Source organism: Scylla paramamosain, chromosome 39, assembly GCF_035594125.1.
Source record: "Scylla paramamosain isolate STU-SP2022 chromosome 39, ASM3559412v1, whole genome shotgun sequence".
Lineage (NCBI taxonomy): Eukaryota > Metazoa > Arthropoda > Malacostraca > Decapoda > Portunidae > Scylla > Scylla paramamosain.
In genome coordinates, this window is record NC_087189.1 from 1,485,001 (window position 1) to 1,505,000 (window position 20,000).

Consider the following 20,000-nt stretch of genomic DNA (forward strand, 5'->3'; position numbering starts at 1 on the left):
AAGGAAGATAAGTCTGGTACACGAAAGGAGGACAGGACGAGGAGGAGCACGCACTTAAGTTATTACGGTTCAAGGAGGAGGAGGAGGAGGAGGAGGAGGAGGAGGAGGAGGAGAAGTGGTTGGTTGCTTTCGTGGTGTGTCGCGAGGCTGGTAAAAAAGACACTCATGCACTTACCCTCATTATCTCTCTCCTCTTGGTCGTGAGGGAGACGAGGAGACGAGGAGATGAGGAGATGAGGGGAGATGATACTGACACCCTGCATCGGTGGACATGACGAAGGAGGAGGAGGAGGATAAATGAGGAGGAAGACAGGAAGCAGGAGGAGAGAGGGATAAAGAGTAATAATGAACATAATAAAAATGCACTTAATGAACTGAGATAAACGGACGAGGAAAAGAAAGGACAGAAGGACGTACTTGATAAGTGGAGGAGATAAGACAGACAGACAGACAGACAGACAGACAGAGAGAGAGAGAGAAGAGGAAGCCAGAGAGAAAAACAAGAGAAAAAAAAAACAGGAATATCAACCTAATTCCTGTTGATCTACACTTTTTTCTTACATTCCAGCAAAGGAGACTAGGTGGAGATAACTATGGAGGTAATAGAGGCGGTGGAGACCATGGCACGGGAGGGCGAGGCTGGGAGGAGGCCGGGGCGTGTGTGGGAGGGACGGGCGCTGTGTGGGAGAGCCTGTTAGCGAGAGTTCTGCTCCTACATCTGGCAACTCTGTGATGACAACTGGCGAAAGACTCTCTCCAACTCCGACCTCCGACACACACGGCGCCCCACGCCCTCACACCCTCTGCGCCCGCGCCTCCCCGCAGTGCTAAACGAACCAGTGGCGTACGAATAACGAACAAGTGACGAACGAGTGGCCCAGTCTTTGGAACTCTGTGCGTTTAAGATAAGGATATACAAAACTTCAGACGCCCTCCTCTTCCTTCCTCCTCCTCCTCCTGAGACGCCAGAGAGGGTGCCATGAGCAGAGGAGGTGAGTACCTACGCCTCTGTACAGTCTACCAGTGCCTCCTTCGTCAGGTGTTCACGTGTGTTTACCTGTGATGTACCTGTGATTGATGAAGGCTGAGTTTAGAACAGTGAGTGAGTGAGTGAGTGAGTAAGAGCTGCTGCAGGTGCATGACAGAGACCTTGGGAGACTGAGTGAGGGGAGTTATGCTTCAGTTATTCCTCTTCCTCTCTCTCTCTCTCTCTCTCTCTCTCTCTCTCTCTCTCTCTCTCTCTCTCTCTCTCTCTCTCTCTCTCTCTCTCTCTCTCACGGTTTCCTCGCAACACCCATCCTTTGCCTCACACGTGCTGCAGTGTTGGGAGGCGCAGGTGTAGGGCAGGTGTGTGGCAGGTGTGTTTGGTGCGTGATGAGTGCGTGTGTGTGTGTGTGTGTGTGTGTGTTTGGTGTGTGAGTGCGTTGCGTGAGTGCGTGAGTGCGTGAGGATAAAAGATGATGGGGGTTAGTTGGCGTGACGTGCATCTATCCTCCTCCTCCTCCTCCTCCTCCTCCTCCTCCTCCTCCTCCTCCTCTTCTTCTTCCTCTTTTCGTCCTCTTCCTTTTCCTCTTAGCCATCCACAGTCTCCTGTTCATCATCTCAGTTCTTTATCTACTTATTTTACTACTTTTTTTCATTATTCTTCTTCCCTTTCCTCCTCTTCCTCCTCGTCTTCCTAGTTCTCCATCTACTTCAATTTATTTTTTTTTTTGTCATTCTTTTCCCACTTCTCCCTGTTCTCTGCTTCTTCTTCTTCTTCTTCTTCTTCTTCTTCTTCTTCTTCTTCTTCTTCTTCTTCTTCTTCCTACTTCTTTTTTTCTTTTCTACTTATTCACTCACTTTGTCCTCATTCCTGCATCTACTCCTCCTCTTCTTCTTCTTCTTCCTCCTCCTCCTCCTCCTCCTCCTCCTCCTCCTCCTCCTCCTCCGCCTACACACTATACAAAAGTTCACTTGCCGTGTCGCCTTCATCTCGCTAAGAAGAAGAAGAAGAAGAAGAAGAAGAAGAAGAAGAAGAAGAAGAAGAAGAAGACCCTGTGGCACATCACTCATCACACACAAGATGATCACCAGTTCGAAACTCACACAGCAGGAAACAACGCCCACACTGTCCCCTCTCCCCCCTCTCCCTCTCCCCTCCCTCTCCCCTCTCCCTCCCCTCACCAATGTTCCTGGAGCCGCCCACCCACACACTACACCTGGCGTGGGCTGAGGAAGGGGAGGAGGAATGAGAAGAGGGAAGAGGGAAGGGAAGGAGGGGAAGAGGGAGGGGAAGGAGGGGAAGAATGAATACCTGGAAGTTAGGGAAGGGAAGATTGGAGGAAGGGAAGAGAAGGGAATGGGGAGGGAAGGGGAGGGAAGGGAAGTACCTTTAGAACGCAGCTGGTGAAGGAACACAAATGAACACAAAGGAATAGCAAATTTGAGACCCTGGGACGAGAGAGAGAGAGAGAGAGAGAGAGAGAGAGAGAGAGAGAGAGAGAGAGAGAGAGAGAGATAGCGTGACAAGTCTGACCAAAGGACGACCACAACCATTCAACGTTAAAAAAAGGTAATTGAGTCGTTAAGGGTCGTTCATTTAACTAGCACGGCACTCCCTGTCCCCACTGGCACCACTGGCACGCTTGGCACCACTGTACTCCCCTGACAACACTGGTACGCTTGGCACCACTGAACCCTGGCACTTTATACACCACTGTACACTTTATTTGTTGGTGGCACCTCCTGGCACCACTGTTTTTGGTACATTTGGCACTGTTACGCTCTTTTTGGCATTTTTTGGCACCATTAAGCTCTTTTTTTGGCTTCTTTTGGCATCTTTTGACAGCATTAAACTTTTTTGGCACCTCTTGGCACCAGTATGCTCTTCTTGGCACCTTGTAGCATTTTTTTGCCACTAATTTGCTTTTTTTGGCACCTTTTGGCACTAATCTACTCCTCTGATATATTTGGTACCTCTACACTTCTCTAGGATCTTGGGACCTTTTTGGCACCTTTTAGCACTAATCTACTCCTTTGCCACTATTTTATTCTGGCAAAGTTGGTACCACTCTATTTGGCACCAACGAAAACTGGCACCACTCTACTTGGCACCAACTGAAAACTGGCACTACTCTACTTGGCACCAACAGAAAACTGGCACCACTCTACTTGGCACCAACAGAAAACTGGCACCACTCTACTTGGCACCAAACAAAAAACTGGCACTACTCTACTTGGCACCAATGAAAACTGACCACTTCTTACTTGGCAACGATGAAAAGTGACCACTTCTTACTTGGCACCAATGAAAACTAACACCACTATACTTGGCACCCATGGGAGGTGACCACTCCTTACTTGGCACCACTGTTGAAGGCACCAGTGTCACCTTCAGAAAAGCCCGTCACTCTTGGTACCTCCGCGGGACTTTCCGTGACGTGTGGCCAGTGAAGGCGGACATCCTGACAAACAAAATAAATAAAAATTACATAGAAGCAAATAAAAGAATGATAATAAGAATAAAAAAAAAAAGAAATATAGAGCAAAAGTAAGACAAAGACACTCACTCTCTCTCTCTCTCTCTCTCTCTCTCTCTCTCTCTCTCTCTCTCTCTCTCTCTCTCTCTCTCTCTCTCTCTCCTCTGCAATGAACGTCCCACAGTCAGCATTTAATTAATTTGATAAGACACCAAGTCGTATCTTTAAGAAAATATTTACCTCACTGCATAAAGATAACGACTTGCACAGGGCGTGGGTACTGTGGGCGTGGCTTCGGGCGCGTTGGGGGAGGGGTTGGGGAGGGTGTGGGCGGAGCGTGGCGGTTACTGGAGGATTGTGTCGGGGGGAGGGGAGGGTTGAGGGTGATTGTAAAATGCCCGTGGGAATATATTAGCAAGAAATCCCGTTAGTTTAGTTCGACTTTCACTTCTCTCTCTCTCTCTCTCTCTCTCTCTCTCTCTCTCTCTCTCTCTCTCTCTCTCTCTCTCTCTCTCTCTGTCTTATCCGGCATCCTTAAGAATCCTGCTCTTGTCTAAACATCTATTCTCCTCCTCCTCCTCCTCCTCTTCCTCCTTCTGCCCCTCCTCTCTCCTCTAACAACACCGAGTACTCTCAGACCGTTCTTGCGGTGGCGTGGCGGCGGCGTGGCGGCGGCGTGGCGGGGTAAAGGCGCCCAGCAAACCCTCACCAACTCTCACAAAGCCTCTCTTTATACCAAGCGCGCGTGGGACTTAGCACTAATATCTCTCTAAGCTGCAACATGAAAATATACACACGCACGTTTATTCTTGGCTGCGCATTTACCCTTGTCACTCAGATTGTCCCCTTGGCGGAGTCTCGGGTGCTGATGTTACCCCTTAAGTCCTCCCCGGTGACGAGACGGGCCCCGGGAGTTGCTATTATGCAAAGCGGGAAATCTACTTCACTTCCTTTATATAGTTACTAAAAAAAAATACTTGACTCTTATTTGTTTTCTGTTTCCTTTGCTGTGACTGTGTTTGTAACTGCGTTCTTGACCTTCTGAGTCCACTGCCTGTCTTATGTTCTTATTCGATATTAAGATTATACGATTTTACGAAGCTTCAAGGGCGCTGTCCTAAAGTCAATGAGTTGTGTGTTGTGTCTGTAAAATTCTCGGTCTGAAAAGTGTCTGGTTTCGTGCGATTTTTTGAGTTGAAATGGACTAATTCATCATGTTCCAAGGATTTTAAGAGTTAACTGTTCTTCACCCCACCGCCTCGATGCTTTTTTTTTTTTTTTTTTGTACCAGATTGCACTGCGAGTTATTGTGGGTTTCTTGAGTGTGGTTTTATAATTCTAGTCGGAGTTTAACGTGGATTTTGCACTTCTGTCAGGTTCTAGTGGGAGTTATTGTAGCTTTCATGATTCTAGTGATAGTTTAAAGAAGATTTTTGCACCATGAACAGTCTCCATTGGAAGATATTGTGGTCTTCAAGGGTGTTTTCATGATTCTATTCAGTTTTGCACTCTGTCAGGGTCTAAAAGGAGTTATTGTAGTTTAACGAGTATTTTGTGGATTCTAGTGATAGTTTGCATTTTGAACAGGCTATATAGGAAGATATTGTGGCTTTCAAGGGTGTTTCCATGACTTTAGCCAAAGTCTAACAAGGGACTCTGCACTTTTCAAAGACCATAGTGAAAGTTAATTGTGATTTTCAAGGGGTGCTTTCATTGTTCTGGACACAGTTCGACAAGCACTCTATAACAACACAGAAAACTCATGAGAAACTTAATAATCATCCCAGTGGCCTTTGAAAACAGTGCCAACCGAGAGAACGAGGCTTTTTTACGACACGGTGGGGAGGAAAGGCGACTTGAAAAAAAAAAAAAAAAAATGGACGTCTGGCGATCTGGTTCTTGTTTTACGGATTGCCTGGGGTCGTGGCGCGGCTCAGGTGGGGAAGAGGTGGGGAGGAGCTGGGATTCGATCACTGGAACAAACGTGGAAATCAAGCTGTAAAAATATCTGTTTATTTGACTATGAGTTGGGGATCAAACGAATGGGAATGAGATGGGGAGTACCTGGCTTCGAGGTGGGGATGTGTTGGGGTTCAGAGGTGGTGCAGACGAGGGGCGTGCCGGGGGGGGGGGGTAGTTTGCCCCCAGAAAAGATAAAAAGTAGATCAGGGTACTTTTTTCCCTTCTCAAGTTACCAGTGTGGGGAATTGCTGTGGGGCTGTGGGGCTGTGGGGATGCTGGGGTCTCTGGGAGGGGTGAGGGGGAGACAGTTCCATGGGTAGCTTGGGGACGGGGAGAAGGGATTGAGAGAGGGGAGAGGTACGGGAGGGCAGGCGATTATACAAGTAAGAGTAGTGTACACCTGAGAGAGAGATTGAGGTTAATGAGAGAGAGAGAGAGAGAGAGAGAGAGAGAGAGAGAGAGAGAGAGAGAGAGAGAGAGAGAGAGAGAGAGAGAGAGAGAGAGAAGAGAGAGAGAGAGAGAGAGAGAGAGAAGAGAGAGAGAGAGAGAGGAGAGAGAGAGAGAGAGAGAGAGAGAGAGAGAGAGAGAGAGAGAGAGAGAGAGAGAGAGAGAGAATCAAACAAATAAAACAGACAAACAAACAAACAAACAAACAAACAAACAAACAAACAAACAAACAAACAGAGACGCACAGAAACAGACAGACAAACAAACAGACAGACAAAGACAGGCCTGTGGTTTTCCCTCTCTATGCCTACCTGGGGACACAAAACTAATTATACTTGGCCACAGGGGCGCGCCAGGTGAGTGCTGACCAGGTGCTGACACGGGGAGGGGAAGTGGGGAGAGGGGGTGAGGGGGAAGAGGGGAGTACATGGGAGAGAAAGGAGAGAGGAAGGGAAAAAAAAGTGAGATGGTAGAAAAAAAAAGATGTGAGATAAACATTGGGAATAAGAGACGGGGAGATTAAATAAAGGAAGAATAAAGAGAAGATAAAAAAAAAAGATTGGATGTAAAAAGATCATGAAGAATTACGAAACGATAAGAGGTAAAGGATCATAAAAAAAAGTAAAGTATAGGAAATAAAAGATGGAAGTGATGAAAAAGCTATAAAAAGAAATGCAACAGAAAATGGGTGAAAAGACGGGAAAATAGGAAAATAAGACGAAACAAAGAGATAAAAAGATAACACTAGGAAGGAAAAGAAAACGTTAAGAACCTCTGGAATGACCGAAAGAAGGAAAATAACGAGAAAAAAAGAAAACGAGGAAAGAAAAGGATTAAGTGTCCCTGGAATTATCGAAGGAGGGGCAGGATAGGGGGGGGGGAGGTGGGAAGGATGACGTAAGAGATCAAGGTGGGTGAGGGACGGGAGGACACACAGCCGCGGGTTCCCTACTGCCGCCCGCCAGCTGCAGGGGCGCCGCGGGGCTCGCCAGGGGCACGGCAAGACACGCCCGCTTACTGGGAGACTTCACTACACCGCACCAGTCCCTTAACCTTCAGTATCTAGCCCCATCTTGCCCTTATGATGAGACTTGCGCGCCCTCCGTCACCTCTTAACTATTTCTCCAGCATAGCGCCTCTAAATTCCTTATCTCCCCTTCTCTTGAGTTACGGCAGTATTCTAAACCACTGCGCTGCATCTCCCTTACATTCCAAAGTGAAGTTACACGGGTTTTCAAGAGTGTGATTACGGTTCTAGTGACAGATTAACAGAAACGATTTTGAGAACCTCCACCACATTCCAAGAGCTCTGGTTGAAGTCACACAGGTTTTCAAGGTTGTGCTTACGGCTCTAGTGACAGACTGACGAGTTTTCTGCATTGTTAATAGAAGAAACAGTCTTGAGAGCCTGGCTATTCATCTCTGTGGCCTTGGAAAACAGTCGTGGTGAGAGGGCGAACTGTTTCAAAATGCTGGTCTTACTCTCACTTCTCACAAACTCTTCTCTCCTCACTCTTATTCCCTGTGTCTCCTCTCACAGGCTTCAAACTCTCTCTCTCTCTCTCTCTCTCTCTCTCTCTCTCTCTCTCTCTCTCTCTCTCTCTCTCTCTCTCTCTCTCTCTCTCTCTCAAGCCTCCCATCTCTCCTCTTCCACACTCTCACCTCTCACAAGATTTCTATTAATTTACAAGGTTAAAACTCTTACCACAGACAAACACTCACTCTTACAAGTCTCCTCATCATTTCAAAAGCTCTTGCTCTCCCCACTCTCTCTCTCTCTCTCTTCCTCTCACCGCTCACAAGCTCATCCCTCCTCTCACTCCCTCTCACCTCTTCCATGCAGTGTGTTAATTCTCCTTTATCTAACTTCCCAGCATTAATAACCTTCCGTCATCCTCTCTCTCTCTCTCTCTCTCTCTCTCTCTCTCTCTCTCTCTCTCTCTCTCTCTCTGTTTTTTTCCATTTATCAGCTTCTCTTTCCTATTTTTACTTTTATCGAATTTCCTTTTAATTTTCTTTTTTCTTTTCTTTTCTTGAATTATATATTTTTTCTCTTTTAAAGAGAGAGAGAGAGAGAGAGAGAGAGAGAGAGAGAGAGAGAGAGAGAGAGAGAGAGAGAGAGAGAGAGAGAGAGAGAGAGAGAGAGAGAGAAATCCCTCGATATTGAGGACACCTTTAAAGGAGAAGCCTTATTTCTGTCCCCCCTCTTCCTCCTCCTCCTCCTCCTCCTCCTCCGTCACTCTATATTGTCCCTTCTGTTTCCTCATCATCACCTCTCCCCTCCCTTTAGTTTCATCACCTTCTCCTCCCCAGTTCTCCCTCCCCCCCTCCTCCTCCTCCTCTTCCTACTCTTCCTCCCTTTCTCCCTCTCCCTCCATTGAACTGTTGCAAAATTTATGCCGTGTCATCTTTCAAGTAGTAGCAGCAGCAGCAGCAGCAGCAGCAGCAGCAGCAGCAGCAGCAGTAGTAGTAGTAGTAGCAGTAGTAGTAGTAGTAGTAGTAGTAGTAGTAGTAGTAGTAGTAGTAGTAGTAGTAGTAGTAGTGGTAGTAGTAGTAGTAGCAGTTTTCAATTTCAATATTCTTTATTCACACAAGATGTGTACACAAACTAAAATACATACTAAAACTAAAAGAAAGAAAAACATTTCATTTAATTATTAAAAAAAAAAAAAAAAAGACATAAATTTATACTAAATTAGACAATATCATACTGAATCCGACGTCACTCGGTGCACAAAGCATCAATCAACATCTTAGTTTCCCTTACATCTAAGATTGTGGTATCACATCTATCCCTCATCAAACACAATTCACGAATTTGTGCACCAGTCCGTGCAAGTTCGTACTGGTCACACTGCAGCTGCGTCCAAACCTTATTGATGTCTCCAATATTCATATTAAATTTGTATGAAAGATATCTTACATTACTGCCCATTATTGAATGTCTTCCATAAACCCCCATTCTTCCTATTGTTCTTATAACCATATTGTCTGATGTTAATATTTGGTTTATAAAAGCAATCTCCCGTTTTGCGAACCACATTTCTGGGGGCATAACATTAGCAATGTGAGGAAGCAGACTACAGTGTGTGGTCCAGGGCAGCTTCCACACTCGACGCACTGCAACCCTCCACGCTCGGTACACCGCTTCCATGCTACCATCACACACATTTAAAAGTTGACTACCATAAAAACTAGAACAATATTTAAAAAACAAAGTATTTCTTACATGTGACAGTCCACCCTTAAAACGGGATAAAAATGAATTACATTGTCGATAAAAATCAGTCACACATTTAGAAGTATCACATTTAAAAATATTTCTTCCTAAAACATTTCCCAGGTGTACAATTTCCTCCATAATATCAATAGTTTTACCATTAATTTCTACATTAGGAATTATATTACTTCTTTTATTACCGTAGAAAACTATTAATTTGCTTTTCTTTTCGTTATACACAATGTCATATCTCGATGCATAATCTACACAGATGCTTATCATCTTCTTGAGAGCAAAAACACTTGGTGCTAGACCTTTTAGGTCATCAGCAAACCCGAAGGCTCCTGCATAGGTGCCACCCATGTAGCAGCCAACGCCAGAGTCTCGCAATTCCGTGAGTAACCCGTCTACATAAACACAATACAGTATAGGAGAGATCACACCACCTTGTTTGACTCCATTACTCACTTCAAATGTACTAGACAGTAAGTCATTCCATCTTACGCTTAGTTTTTGATTTACGTACATGTTTAACAATAATCTACATATAAGAGGACATACATTACGTTTCAATAGAATATCAAATAATTTGCAATAATTAACTCTGTCGAAAGCCTTGCTTGCATCTAAAGTAAACCCATAAACAGTTGTACCTTTAGATACATAATAAGACACAGTTTCTCTCACCATTGCTGTACACATAGTAGAGGATGTTCCTTCTTTGAACCCAAACTGCAAATCATTGGTCAATAGTTTATCCCTTTCTCTCATCAATACAATATTATCCAGTATTTTACTCATCAAACTACTAAGAGTAATCGCTCTGTAATTTTCACTGGTATTAAGATTTGCCCAACGACCTTTAGGAAGCGGTATCATAACCCCTTTCATCATGCTGTGGGGAGAGAAACCGTGCCTCAACATGGCTGAAAACAGTACAGACAAGTGTCCGTATAACACATCACCAGCATGTATGAGATGGTCAGACATCAGGTCACCCTCACCTTCTCCCTTTCCAGGCCTCACTCTCCGCAGTGCTTGACGCACCTCATCAGGCGTAATCAAGAGTATACTTTCATTACTATTTTTCTGACAAGAAATTACACTGTTGATGGCAGATTTTAAGCTATCCATCTCATTTGTATCGTATGAGGTACTGTTGTAAAGCTCTTCAAACTTTCCTTTAAATAAATCAGCTATATCTTTAGGACAATGTTTTCCATCAACTGCCTTAGGCGTTTTTTTCTTCTGTTTTCCCTTGTTTCTTACAGATCTCCAAAACTGTCTACCAGAAGCACTAGCCTGCAAACTCTCAGCTAATTTCTCTGTAGTTATTAACTCTTCTTGCTTTATAACCATCTTGCGTGCTTGGTGATAACATTTACGTGTTGTACGGCGTATTTCGGCAATGAGACCTTGCTGAGGTCGTTCACTGTCTACCCATAACCTGTGCCAAAACAAAGCAGTGCGAAAATAACCCTCAACACAATCATTCCAGCCTGGCACAATTTTCTTAACTCTCCCACAATTTGTCCTTGGTATACACTCTTTACTTGCCTTTATAAGTGCATTGGTGATATGATCATAAAATGCTGCTATTTCCATTTCATGCTGGGTGCACATATTATTTCTACACATTAACATATCTTCCGGTAGGGGAACATTTAACAGATATCCAGTGACTAACTCTTTATACCTTAATATATCCTCAGTATTTGCCTTATGCCAACATATGCGCTCGAAGGTCTCATGCTCAATATTTTCCACATTATAAGAAATAGTAACATCTAAAACACACTTTATAGCTATATGGTCTGATGGATTGTTTACAGAATCAATAGTAGTATAAGTCTGAAGGAAGTTAGATATATTGTCTGATATCAAAAAATGATCTATCAGGGATTTAAAATTATTTCCTTTACTGCAATAAGTATAAGCAACTGTGGATAAGGCATCATTATCACAACAATAAAACCTGTACTCATCGATAAATTTAACAAAGGCCCGTGTCTGGGGCGTAACACGGCTAAAATCAGTATTAAAATCACCACCTACTATTATAAAATCTATATCATTACTAAGACTAAGAACTGCTATATCACTCAGTATATTTACATATTCATTCACATTTTGGTCACTTCTTTGATCATCACAGGGCATATATACACATATCACCAAACCCGTTTGTTCTGGTAAATGAACTCGAACAGCACACAATCGTTTGGATTCATAAGGTACAGGAGTGACACGAAACCGCTTGGAGTCACGCCACAGGATGGCTGCTCCGCCGTGCGGCCTACCCCGCACCAGCCGACCCTCCTCCATGGCGCTGACCCCGTGCACATTCACACCCTCACCCACTCCATAAAACCAATCAAGCTGACTCATAAACAAGCCATGCTCCTGGATTAAAAAAAAATCACTTTGATTATAAAGCTCACTTAGGAACGGTGCCCTTAAATCATCTGCATATTCACAATTATATGAAACACACGTTAAATTTCTACTGTCTTCCATTTTCATGAAATTGTACAAAAACATTAATTCCTATTTCTCCACTTTTCAACACAAACGCCTTGAGGCCAAATATCAGGTGACAACACTTTAATTTTGTCTCCCACAGAAACTGATAGCTTATATGATTTAAATATGGAATGTTCATTAGATACTAACTGCAATTCAAAATCATTGATTCCCTTGTCTCTTATATAATCCTTTATAACCTGATCATCAGTGTTACTCACAACTCGCGAGAGAAAAAAATCCCTCCTTGGGGGTGGCGCGCCCTTAAACTTGTTACTGGTCGCACTACCCTGCACACGCCGCCTGCCGCCCTGCCTGGGATTTTCCCCTACATGGCGGGGCAGGAATCCTCCTCCAGGCTGTCGAGGGGGGTTTGATTTGACAGGCTTGCCGTTAGGTCCCACTGTTATCCATGGATTACCGTTCCTATGAGCGCCAACCGTTCTTGGAGCGCCGGTACCCCGAAGCGGCAACGCCCCATCTCTTGAGACACTTCCATTCCCAGACGACGATCCAAGACCACCACCATCACCACCGCGCGTTGCATCGACGCCGTGTTGCTCGCTACCAACCTCGTCGTCACCACGCCCTCCAGTCACCACACGTGAAGTATCACTGTCACGGTCTCCGCCATCGTCGACACCGCTCACTCTTGGTTCAGCGTCACCATTTGCCGTTGCAGCATCACCATCGGACATTCCATTATTCAGGCCAACACTTGCTTCCTGAAGTTGACTAACAGCTTCATCATCCCGTCCTGATGGTTCATCCTCTGTCTCCGACTGCGTATAATGCCTTCTACAAAGATCTCTCTGTGATAAATTATTTCTGCTGCATCCTCTGGGTAGGCTGTTACCAGATGTGACACCAGCATAAGAGGGTGGTTCTGCAACTAGATTTGTGACAACAGTCTCCATTTCTTCTTGTGTGTTTTTTATACGTCTCACTGCATCTTGACTGCAGATTATTTCAGCCTTTGCTTCACTCATATTATCCTCCAAACGGTGCACCCTTTCTTGGAGAGCCATTATCAGCTGGTGATTAGCGTAAGGATCAATGTCTTTTGGATCACATTTCGGCAGTCGGTTCAAGTCTTTAGCTACGAAGGATGTAGATACTTCTTTGCCATCCAGCTCCATCATAACTGTCAGGATGTCATCCACAGTAGACTCACTTTTCGTTTTACCGGGTACATTACGCCTCTTTTTAATTTTGTGACTAATCAGTTCATCGTACTTATAGACAAGTATTTCCTTCGCAACAGTTATCTCAGGTTCACTAAAGTGGCGTAACACCACTTCAGCAATATTATTTCGGGTAGATCTATGAATATGAAACTGCACGAAGCACAAAAGCTCGTTCAAAACATATTCACCATCACTGTGGCTTCCAGATAACTCAGTTTCACTTGAACCTTTATTTGCTTCACTTTGGGCTTCACCTGAGTCATTCATGGCTTCTTATCAGTGACGTGGCTCTGACGTCACCAACAACACTGACGTAGGATTCCTGGCCGAATGCTATTGGATGGTAGGCCACAGATATTCAAGCTTTCATTTCTTAAAATCCACTGTCTTATCAAGCAGTTTGCATCACTCGGCCGTACCTCTATAACTTCATGGTGGGGTGTTGGGCATGCAGTCACTCGTAAATGCCTTAAAAACCCGGAATTTCACCAGAGATTCACCAGCAGGGTTTGTTGACAGCCAACCATCATGGCGGACGGCAGTAGTAGTCAGTAGTAGTAGTAGTAGAAGTAGTAGTAGTAGTGGTAGTAGTGGTAGTAGTAGTAGTGGTAGTAGTAGTAGTAGTAGTAGTAGTAGTAGTAGTAGTAGTAGTAGTAGTAGTAGTAGTAGTAGTAGTAGTAGAAGCAGCAGTAACAATAAACCACATACGTACTACTACTACTACTACTACTACTACTACTACTACTACAACTTCAAATACACATTTGAACATGTGCTTAACACTCATCTCACCTCACATGCACTGTAAACAAACAATTCACAAACAAGAGACACTGCAAATAATCTGTTTCCCAGTCACTCAGTAAACAGACATCACAAATTCTCACTAAGACGAAGAAATAAGATAAGTGAATCACGTTTCTGGCAAGGAGGAAAAAATTACGTGTTTTTCTCTCATTATCTAATTGTGTGTTCATCAGATGTTAAGACTGAAGAGATAACATAAGCTAAGAAATAATGTAAGAAGCAGAAAAATAAATATTGTGGTTTTGTTGTAAGTTTGAGGATAAAATGAAATGAGTCTTGCGATAAATAAAATAAATATAATAAATATAATAAGAATGTTGTAATTTAGAAGGTAATGGCGGGATTTGTTTGTTAAGCACACGCACACACGCACACACACACACACACACACACACACACACACACACACACACACACACACACACACGACTGATTCTATTCACGATAAAATATATATATAAAAAAACAAGAGTTAATCTGTTTTTTTTTTCTTTTTCTTGAGCTTCTTAATGAAAACTTCTCAGGACTTTTGTGCGGCTCTCCTTGGTGTGTGTGTGTGTGTGTGTGTGTGTGTGTGTGTGTGTGTGTGTGTGTGTCTGTGTATCCTCTTATTCATTTCCTGTTTATCCTTCAAAAAAAACAAACAAAAAAACCACGGCACTCTTAATAGGATACTAAGTAAGACACCCTATTAGGAAATTTCACTACACCACACGTCAGTCGCTTCACTCGTCCCATCCTCACCATTACCATCCTTCAAACAAAACACCATCTGACAGGATACCCAAGAGGACCCTTCAATAACGTCACTTCCTATAGAACTTTCTCGGTCACTTCAGAAAACTTCACCCCACTTACTTTTTCAGGCCACCTTTACCTTCCTCACTTCACTTCACTTCAGTCACCTCACTGCGACGCCTCACTTCAGTCACTTCACCCGTCCCACCCTCACACTCATCACCACAAACAGTGAAGTGAGTCCTCCTCCCAGCACACCTCAGAAGAACTCTCTGTAAAGTGAATGCTCTGTAAAGTCTAACGTTTGCTTCACTTGTATGCAGAAAAGTAAGCCACTTAACTTATGATTATATAAGATTTTTTTTCTGAGTTTACGAGAGAAGAAAATGTGAAAAAAATATCAGTGTTTTAGTTCGTTTTTAGAGAAAGATGCTGTGTAGGGGCAAGACAATTGGATGCATCTATCTATCTACTTATCTATCTATCTATCTATCTATCTACTTATCTATCTTTCTATTTATCTAGCTGCCTATCTACTTATCTATCTGCCTATCTATCTATCTATCTATCTATCTATCAATCCATCTATCTATCTATCTATCTACTTATCTATCTTTCTATTCATCAAGCTGCCTATCTACTTATCTTACTGCCTGTCCATCCAGAGAGAGAGAGAGAGAGAGAGAGAGAGAGAAATGACATGTTTACCTCAGAATAACAACAAAAAATAGAGGAAGAAGAACAAGATCAAGAGCAAGATTTAAAAAGAAGTATGCACAAGGACTAAGAAAATAAAAATAACCTGAATAAAGAAAGGAAATATGTAGTGACGCACGGGACAGACGTAATCGGAAGGAAAGGTACGAAGAGACACAAAGAGACAGAAAAACAAAAAGGAAAGGGTGTGATAGGAAATGAGCGGGCATTCAATGGGTACTAGACTGGCCAGGAGTGTACAAGTAGGGGGGTAAGGGTAGTGGAAAGGGAAATTTAAGTATAATAAGTATTTTTACGTGATATTCAACAAGAAATAACAAAATTCATAAAATAAAAATATATATAGTTTGAAAAAAAGGTGATTAATATTTCTTACTACAAGTTAATAATGAATTTACATATTTCATTCCTTACTCTTTCGAGAGGGGGAAGGAGAGAGGGGAAGGAGGAGGAAGGGGAGAGACTGAAGGGAAGGATAGAGAAAAAGGGGAAAAGGGAAAGAAAAGTTATAGAGAAGGAAAGGAAGAAAAGGGAAAAGAGAGGAAGAATGAAGAGTAGGAGGAGGGGAAGAGGTGAGAGGAAGGAAGTAGTGAGAGGAAGAAATGAAGAGAGGAGAAGCTGTAAGTCTCTCTCTCTCTCTCTCTCTCTCTCTCTCTCTCTCTCTCTCTCTCTCTCTCTCTCTCTCTCTCTCTCTCTCTCTCTCTCTCTCTCTCTCTCTCACACACACACATACACAGGTGCTACCGTGCAGGGTGTGGCCACATGTGTCAGTGAAGCAGGTGAGAGTGAGAGGGGGAGAGGGAGAAGGAGAGCACACCTGAGGGAGAGCGAAAGGGAGAGGGGAAAGAGAGGACACAGGAAATAAGGAGAGGGAAAGGATGGATGGAAGCCTTGTAGATAGATAGATAGATAGATAGATAGATAGACAGACAAATAGATAGATAGATAGATAGATAGATAGATAGATAGAGAGAGAGAGAGAGAGAGAGAGAGAGAGAGAGAGAGAGAGAGGAGAGAGAGAGAGAGAGAGAGAGAGAATGTATACATATTTTCATAACTGGATTACAAGAAAGAGAATGAAAAAAGAGAAAGATAGAGAGAGAGATAAAAGAGAGAAAAGTGGCACATGAAGTAAAGGGAGAGAGAGAGAGAGAGAGGAGAGAGAGGAGAGAGAGAGAGAGAGAGAGAGAGAGAGAGAGAGGAGAGAGAGAGAGAGAGAGAGAGAGGAGAGAGAGAGAGAGAAACCAACAAACATTATCAAGCAAAAGGACACATGTCTCTCTCTCTCTCTCTCTCTCTCTCTCTCTCTCACTCTCTCTCTCTCTCTCTCTGCTGACACTTCATTTTATTCTCTTTTCTCTCTCTCTTTTTTTCTCACATCAAAGAAAACCCGCCCAAGGTTAGAGAGAGAGAGAGAGAGAGAGAGAGAGAGAGAGAGAGAGAGAGAGAGAGAGAGAGAGAGAGAGAGAGAGAGAGAGAGAGAGTTAATACCCTTAAAAGAATCAGTTTACTAATTTCTTTCAACAACTTATTCTAATTATCTATTTATTAATTTATCTATCTATCTATCTATCTATCTATCTATCCATCCATCTATCGATTTAGTTTGCTCTGGTCCCCTGAATAAATAGATTAAAATATAAACAAATAAATAAATACATGAAAAAAAAAATTCTTCACTTATCCTGCAAGTTTCTCGCTAAGGTTGCACAATATCGGCCATGCTTGCCGCCGCCGCTTCATCAGAACCCATCACACTTTAAAATAACATGAAGGAAAACAAGGAGAAAAAGATCAAACTGTTTTTTCCTCCCTTTTCTTTCATTTTTTTTTTTTTTTTTTTTTGAGAAATTTTATGATTAGCTTAAAGTTTCGGGACAAAGAAAAGGCACGATGGGAAACCAGCGGGAAAATAATGCTGTATCTCTCTTCCTTCGCGGTGCTGGGAAATTTTATGATCTTAAGGAAAGGGACGAAGGAAAGTGACCACAAAGGAAAAACAGTGGGAAAAAATAACACTTTATCCCTTTTCTTAGTGGGGAAAGCGAATAGGAAAGACAAAAAAAGTGGAAAATATATATACAATTTTCTTCTTCTTTCTTTGTAGCTTTGCAGATTCCGTGGCACACTTCAAGAAAAAGAAAAAGAAAAGAAAAAAAACGGAAAACAAGGAAAACATGGAAAAAATAACACTTTTTTTCCTCTTTCCTAGGCAACCTTACAGATTCCATAAGCTTAAGAAAAAGAAAAAAAAAGATAAAGAAAAAATTATGCTTGAAGCTTTAAAGATTTTTTTTATGAATAGAATGAAAATGAGAAAAAACACGAAAAATCAAAGAAAACAGCACAAAACGCATCTTACGTATTTAGAATCTTTAATCAACGTTCATGTTCCAGATTGCAACGCTCAGATGCAATTTCTTTTATTTATGACTAAGAACATGACTAAGCAGAGAGAGAGCAAAAGAAAGGAAAGCAAATCTTGGAAGAAGGAAAAGAATAAAACATTGATTACAGTAAAATAAAATCAAATAAACAAACAAACAAACAAAACACACACACACACACACACACACACACACACACACACATACACACACACACACACACACACACACACACACACACACACACACACACACACACACACCAGCAAAAGAATAAAAGAAAGAAAAAAAACAGCAAAAAAATAAATATATATATAAAACGAACCGAACCGAACCGACACGAAACAAAACGAAAGAAAACGAAAAGAAAAGAAAAAAACAAGGCCATTACACACACAGCACCATAATCCATCACTCACTCCCCACACCGCAGCGTTCACGGGTCACGAAATACCCTCTTTTTCTTCTCTTTCTCTCCCTCTTTTCTCCACCTCTCCACTTTTACTTTTGGCTGAATAAGTGACAAGCCAATTCGTTCCTTTTGAATCTAAACCTTTTAAACAAATTTCGCCTTTCTCTCTCTCTCTCTCTCTCTCTCTCTCTCTCTACCTCAATATCTCAAAATCTTTTCCGTCACGTCTCTGTCACGACTTTGGCTAGACACTCCCCCTCACAGAGAGAGAGAGAGAGAGAGAGAGAGAGAGAGAGAGAGAGAGAGAGAGAGAGAGAGAGAGAGAGAGAGAGAGAGAGAGAGAGAGAGAGAGTTTTCTTTTTCTTTATTTTGAAAGATTGAAAGATGACTGGCTGGGGAGATCTTGTTGCTGGAAGAGGGGAGAAGGAAAGAGGAGAGAAAGAGGGGAGAGGGGAGAGAAAGACACAGAAAGTGGGAATAAGGGGAGAAAGGAAGAAAGGAAGAGAGGAGGGGAAAAGGTGAAAGAGAGGAGAGGGACAGGAGGGAAAGAAAAGGACAGGAGGGGAGATATGGGAGGTGAAAGAGAGGAGGGGAGAAGTGAAGGGTGGGAGAGAGGGGAGTATGAGAGAGAGAAGGACGGGGAGGGAGGAATAAAGGGGAAAAGGAGGGAGACAGACAGACAGACAGGCGGACAGACAGACAGACAGACAGACAGACAGACAGACAGACAGACAGACAGACAGACCTGAACGGATGAAAACAAAGAGAAAGACACAAAGGAAACAAAAGGATAAAAAAGTGTGTAAATCTAACTTAACAAGAGAAAGAAACGAAGTAAACAAGAGAAAACCAACCAAACAAACAAACAAACAAACAAACAAGGAAGCAATCAAGCAAACAAACACACAAAGCAACCAACCAAACAAACAAACAAACAAAGCGTAAACGTAAACACAAACAAACAAACAGACAAACAAACAAGAGCAAATAAGAAACAAGGAAAAAAATGCAAATAAAACGAAAAGAAGAAAGGAAAAAGAAAAAAAGGGCGAAAAGAAAAGATTATTTTAAACAAAACACAAACAATTAACAAAACAAAACAAAACAAAACAAAACAATAAAAAAATAAATAAAAAATAAAACATTACACACACACACACACACACACACACACACACACACACACACACACACACACACACACACACACACACACACACACACACACACACACACACACACACACACACACACGCTCACACACACACACACACAAGCCACGCTAATTAGAGCCGAAATCACAGCCAAACAAAAGGATACACAACACCCTTACGTGATCACCTGGGCGCCGGACACACCTGGGAGACCTCATCTGGGAGTTCCGGTCGCCAGGTGTGACGGGAGATGAGGGAGAGGGAAGGGGAGAGGGAAGGGAGGGAAGGGGGGTGATTGTGACGGGAATAAGGCCGAGCTGCAGGGAAGGGGACATTTGTAACTACAGGTGTTGAGAGTACGTATCTCTCTCTCTCTCCTCTCTCTCTCTCTCTCTCTCTCTCCTCTCTCTCTCTCTCTCTCTCTCTCTCTCTCTCTCTCTCTCTCTCTCTCTCTCTCTCTCTCTGGTTTGTTATATTTTTGTATTTCTTCGTTCTCTCTTATTTTTTCCTCCTTTCCCTCGTCTCTTTTCCGCAGTTATTTTCTCTTTCCTTCTCTATCTGTCTGTCTCTCTTATTTTTCTCTTTTTTATTTTTTTTTCTGCTGCATATTTGTATTTCTCCCTTCTCATTTTAATTTTCGTCCCTTCTCTCGTCTCTTCATGCCTCCTTCCTTCTGTCTACCTCTCTTTTTTGTGTTCGCTGCATTACTGTATCCCTTCCCTCTTAACTTTCAACCTTTCTTCCTTCTCTCTATCAGACATCACTGGCACCCTCACACTCCCGCAGGATTCAAGGACAGAAGGGGGGAAGAGAAAGCGAGGGACAGACAGCACAGGATAACCTTGAAAGAGAGACAGCCAGATGCAAATGTATGAATGTATGATTGTATATATTGTGGTTGAATGCAAGAAAGATATTGGTGTGTGCTTAGACAGGTACGTGGATAGGTAGATATGTAGGCAGGTAGAATATTGGTTGGATATAT

At 42.8% G+C, this 20,000-nt stretch overlaps 1 protein-coding gene and 1 long non-coding RNA gene across 2 annotated transcripts in view; one reads left to right on the plus strand and one right to left on the minus strand.

Moving 5' to 3' along the window:
- The window catches only part of LOC135092022 (uncharacterized), a 61,105-nt gene extending 46,489 nt beyond the window's left edge, over window positions 1-14,616 (minus strand). Inside the window, exons 1-2 of the long non-coding RNA XR_010262718.1 lie at window positions 14,466-14,616; window positions 3,343-3,446 (exon numbers count right to left, since the gene is read on the minus strand). This is a non-coding gene — a long non-coding RNA (uncharacterized LOC135092022). The remainder of the gene's footprint in view (window positions 1-3,342; window positions 3,447-14,465) is intronic.
- Window positions 647-20,000, plus strand: part of LOC135092019 (innexin inx2-like) — a 79,782-nt gene continuing 60,428 nt past the window's right edge. Inside the window, exon 1 of the mRNA XM_063990137.1 lies at window positions 647-992. Coding sequence (XP_063846207.1) covers window positions 980-992 — 13 coding nt within the window. The 5' untranslated portion in view covers window positions 647-979. The remainder of the gene's footprint in view (window positions 993-20,000) is intronic.